The sequence below is a fragment of the Chenopodium quinoa genome, unplaced genomic scaffold (assembly GCF_001683475.1).
Source record: "Chenopodium quinoa cultivar QQ74 unplaced genomic scaffold, ASM168347v1, whole genome shotgun sequence".
Lineage (NCBI taxonomy): Eukaryota > Viridiplantae > Streptophyta > Magnoliopsida > Caryophyllales > Amaranthaceae > Chenopodium > Chenopodium quinoa.
In genome coordinates, this window is record NW_018742914.1 from 434,854 (window position 1) to 439,776 (window position 4,923).

Consider the following 4,923-nt stretch of genomic DNA (forward strand, 5'->3'; position numbering starts at 1 on the left):
GGACTAAATGCATGAAAGCTTATAGGTGTTTCAATGTAAGGTGGGATTTTTGCATGTTATGTTGGTCTAGATGCATGAAAGCTTATATGTGGGATTTTTGCATGTTGTGGTGGGACTAAATGCATGAAATCTTATAGGTGTTTCAATGTAAGGTGGGGTTTTTTCTTTGCCTATATAAGACATGAGTTTGGGTGATCATAATCATTCACTTCTATTCTCCTTTGAAACAAGAAATACTTAGTTTTCTTGTTTCCCTTTCTCCTTTTCCTCAAATTTCTTTCAAAATTATGGATATGAAAGGAAAAGAACCCAGCTACTTGAATGAAATCAATGAAATAGACTACAAAAACACTTTATTTTCCATGGGGGTAGAGGTTGCTTTAGGAGAGAAAAGTTATGCAAAAAATCTTCTTTGATTCCCTTCTTCCTCTTCTCAAACTTCCACTTTGCTATGACCTTATTTATGCTTCTACAAAATATTGGGATGAGAAAAAGCATGTTTTTAGGTTTAAAGGTGGAGAGATGGTGCCAATGGTAGAAGAAATTGAAGGCCTCTTGGGTTTTTCTATGAGTGGACCATTGGTTACCACAAAAAGTGTACTTCTATTAGTGGTTATTTACATGAGGCTTTAGGAATATCTTATCATGATGGTATGACTTTCCATCATGAATATTCCATCCTTATCAATTGTGTCCTCGAACCTTTTAAAGAAAAAGTACCAGTCTTAAACTTGATATTTCATATGGCTCCGCACGAAGTCGAGCATGCTTGATTCCCTCATGGGTCTTTTGTTGTTCAAGGAAGATCTTGGGTTGTGTCATAACAATGTAGCTAGCTATGCACTACATGGTTTATGGGGGCGATTAGGCCATTGATCTTAGGAGAATTGGTCCTTAGTCTTGATCATCAAAAGGAACATCCATACACCTTTATGAAGGGGAGCCCACTGGTGCTTCACTTGTGGCTGATGGAGAAGTTTAAGTTGGTGAAACCTTTGAACGAAATCAAGTACCATCCTAAGATTATCCTTAGTAGGGGTTGTTCACCCTTATATCATAAGGTAAAGAAAAGTAATGCTTGGAGCTTTACCCTTGAAGGTGAAATCCAATAGGTAACCTCTCATTTTGGGATCAAAGAAGTCATATATAGTACTGCTAACAAAAAGGGTTGTAGTGCTTCCAAGTATCAACAAGGTCACTTTTTATTATCCGTGGAGGTGTCTTCGGCAGCTCGGGCAGCGACAAACCTTCCTAAAGGATCTTCCCACTGATGAAATGTACCGCTCATTGGATAGATACCAACATGTTGAGGGATCTGTTCAAAGTTTGGGAACGGGTAAAAGAAGTTCCATTTCTCCCTGTCTTAAGAGATCCGACTATTGATGTTTATTATGATGGGTGGCTTCTCAAAGATATGGGTTCTTTTAAAAGGCCAAAGATAGAGGATGAACCCTCGATCAGCAATTCGAAGAGGATTAAGGAAGAGAAATGATAAAGTCAAGAACGGAAAGATTCAAATGCCCCTTTTTTTTTTTTTGCACTTGAACCTTTCACGTAATAAGTCTAGGGTTTCCTTTGCACTATGGGCATTTGAAGCATCGAATTAGGATCAAATGTTATCTTATGTAACATTGTGTTTTTAAGGTTGGAATTTCTCATTGGAATGAAGTTTTTCTTTAAAAGTCAACTCATTGTTGCTCTAAACTTTGACATTTGTTACTTGAAATTTAAATTTTATGATTACGAGATCATGATTTAGAATATTCCATTTTATGAGCCCAATCATGTATTTTAATAACCGTATTGGAGGTCCAAAGTTTAGACAATGACATCAAAGCCTAAATATACAATCGATAAATCTAAAGGAGACGAGATTATAAAAACTATAATTCGTATGCAACCTTAGAGTTGATTAAATGTCATACATTGACAAGAAATTTCCCGTTTTATTGACTAAAGTACGTGCGAAGATTTTTTTTTTTTTTTTACCCGTATTGACTTGGGTATGGATACTAAGCGTAATACTTTTTGAGCTGATCAAGATTGGTGAAGTGGAGGAAAGTATCACCATTTATATCGACTAACTGTACTGCCCCGACAGGAGTGATATGTTTGACCAAGAATGGTCCTGACCAATTTGGTTTAAATTTGCCCCGAGGATCATGAAGAGGAGCCTGATTTTGTTTTAGCACCAAATCACCCTCCTGGATGTCTCTAGCTCAACTTTTTTGTTGAAGGCTCGAGCAATGCGTCGTTGGTAAAGTTGGGTATTGTGAAGAGCCTGTAACCTTCGTTCATTTGCTAAGGCAAGTTCATCATTCCGAAGTTTGAGCCATTGATCTTCAGAGATTTCACTTTCATTCATGACCCGTAAGGAATGAATTTCGATTTCTATGGGAAGGATGGGCTCCATCCCATACACCAAGGAGTAAGGAGTAGTTCCTGTTAGGGTTCGAATAGAGATTCTATACCCCCAAAAAGCATACGGCAACTTGTTAGGCCATTCCCTTGTCTTTTCAGTCATTTATGCGATTATTGTCCGAATGGTCTTATTGGCTGCTTCAACTGCTCCATTGGTTTGCGGGCGATAAGGAGAAGATTGATGATGTCTGACTTTATACTTTTCAAGAGTTTCTTTCAATTGCCCCTCGAATTGCGACCCATTGTCCGAAATCATTTCAAAAGGTACTCCATAGCGACAAATAATGTTATTTATCACGAATTTCGAGACTTTTTTTGCACCTGACTTGGAAAATGATGCTGCTTCAATCCATTTTGAAAAATAATCAATCGCTACTAAAATGTATTGATGCCCATTTGAAGCTTTCGGATGAATTTGTCCAATGATGTCGATGCCCCAACTTGAGAATGGCCACGGTGAAGTGAGATTATGTAGTGAGACGGGTTGCATATGGTTGAGATTTGCAAATATTTGACACTTCTTACATGTCCTTATAAAGTGTATGCAATATGTCTCCAAGGTGCTCCAATAATACTCGGATCGTAAAATCTTACGAGCCAACATTCGTCCGTTCATATGTGGTCCGCATTCTCCTCCATGGATTTCTCCCATGACCTTTCGGACTTGTTCACCATGAATACATAGTTGCAAGGTTCTACCAAAACCTTTATGATACAATTGATCTTTTAATATCACAAAATGAGCGGCTAGCCTTCGAATTGCAAGTTGATCTTTTTTATGACTCCCTTCGGGATATTCTCAAGTGGCCAAGAAATTTTTTATGTCGCTATACCAAGCGTCCTCTTCGTCTTGTATAGTTAATGATGCGATCATTTCTTCATCCATGATCACTGGGGAACTTTTTTCTTCTATAGCTACAGACCGAACTTTAACGTTATCTTCCCAGGTTAAATTTACTGCCAAATTTGCTAGCGCATCAGTGAAACTATTTTGTTCTCGGGGGAGATGTTTGAAATCGATTTCCTCAAAGCAGGGGTTAAGTTGTTGGAGATGGTCAGTATACATTTGCAACCTTTCATCTCGAACCCTCCACACTCCAATTGTCTGAAATATAATGAGGTTTGAATCACCATACACTATAAGATTTCTTGCCCCTGCTGCTAAGGCTGCCTTTACACCGTAGATGCAAGCTTCATATTCAGCGGTGTTATTGGTTGTTGGAAAAATAAGTTTTATTGAAAAGGGAATATGAACTTCATGTGGATCAATAAGTAACACACCTGCACCATTCCCCCTTCTATTAGATGCTCCATCAAAGTACATCTTCCATTGTGATGTATTGATATTGAATAAATGTTCATCCAGAAAGTCGTTATCGAATTCATCTCCTGATATAGGCCCATCAGCTAACGCTTCAGATATGGCTCTCCCTTTAACAGATTTTTTATTAACACATTGAATATCGAATTCTGTCGCAAATATTTCACTCAGAATAGGTTTCTCAAAGATATATTTGATAGGGTCTAATCTTGAGATAAGGAATGTTGTATGAGCTTGTAGATAATGTCGGAGCTTTTTTGTCGCGTAGATTAGAGCGATGTATGCCCTTTCTAAGGGAGTATATCTAGTCTCATATTCTAAGAACTTTTTTCTTAGATAATAAATAGCAATTTCTTTCTTGGTACCTTCTTGATATTGCGCCAACAATCCACCCATGGCAGTTTCTGTCACTGTAAGGTACAAGAGCAAAGCTTCCCCAGGCTTGGGTGGCATCAAAACTGGAGGATTAGAAAGATAATTTTTCATTGAATCAAATGAAGCTTGACACTCATCATTCCACTTTTTGGCACATTTTTCCGAAGAAGTTTGAAGATTGGTTCACATCTAGTTGTAAGTTGTGATATGAACCTGCTGATGTACTGAATTCTTCCCAAAAAACCTCTTATTTCTTTTTCATTCTTTGGAGGAGGCAATTCCTTAATGGCTTTAACCTTATCTGAATCAACCTTGATTCCTTCTTGACTTACAATAAATCCTAGAAGTTTTCCGGAAGTCACCCCAAACACACATTTCTGGGGGTTTAATCTTAAGTTGTATTTTTCGAATTCTATCGAAGAAAGACTTCAATGTCGATATGTGTTCCATACGGTCATGGCTTTTAACAATCATATCATCCACATACACTTCAACAGTGTCATGAATGAGGTCATGTAGGATGGTTGTTGCAGCACGTTGATAAGTAGCCCCAGCATTTTTTAGTCCGAAGGGCATCGCTTGGTAGCAAAATGTCCCCCATGGGGTAATAAACAATGTTTTTGGTGTATCGTCCATCGCCATCAGTATTTGATTATAGCCTGAAAAACCATCCATGAATGAGAACATTGCATGTCCGTAGTACTACCACCAAGACATCTATGTGGGTGGGAAATAATCCTTTGGCGATGCTGCATTTAAATCTCTGAAGTCTATGCATACTCAAACCTTTCCTTCCTTTTTGGGAA

The 4,923-nt window shown here is 38.1% G+C and overlaps 1 protein-coding gene across 1 annotated transcript; it reads right to left on the bottom strand.

The window, feature by feature from the left end:
* Positions 1 to 3,220: 3,220 nt before the first annotated feature.
* LOC110728260 lies at positions 3,221 to 4,759 on the bottom strand. The gene is made up of 2 exons (XM_021907934.1): positions 4,450 to 4,759; positions 3,221 to 4,200 (listed from the first exon to the last, which is right to left on the bottom strand). Exons 1-2 carry the CDS (start codon positions 4,757 to 4,759, stop codon positions 3,221 to 3,223), a joined length of 1,290 nt encoding a protein of 429 aa, XP_021763626.1.
* Between the last annotated feature and the right edge of the window lie 164 nt (positions 4,760 to 4,923).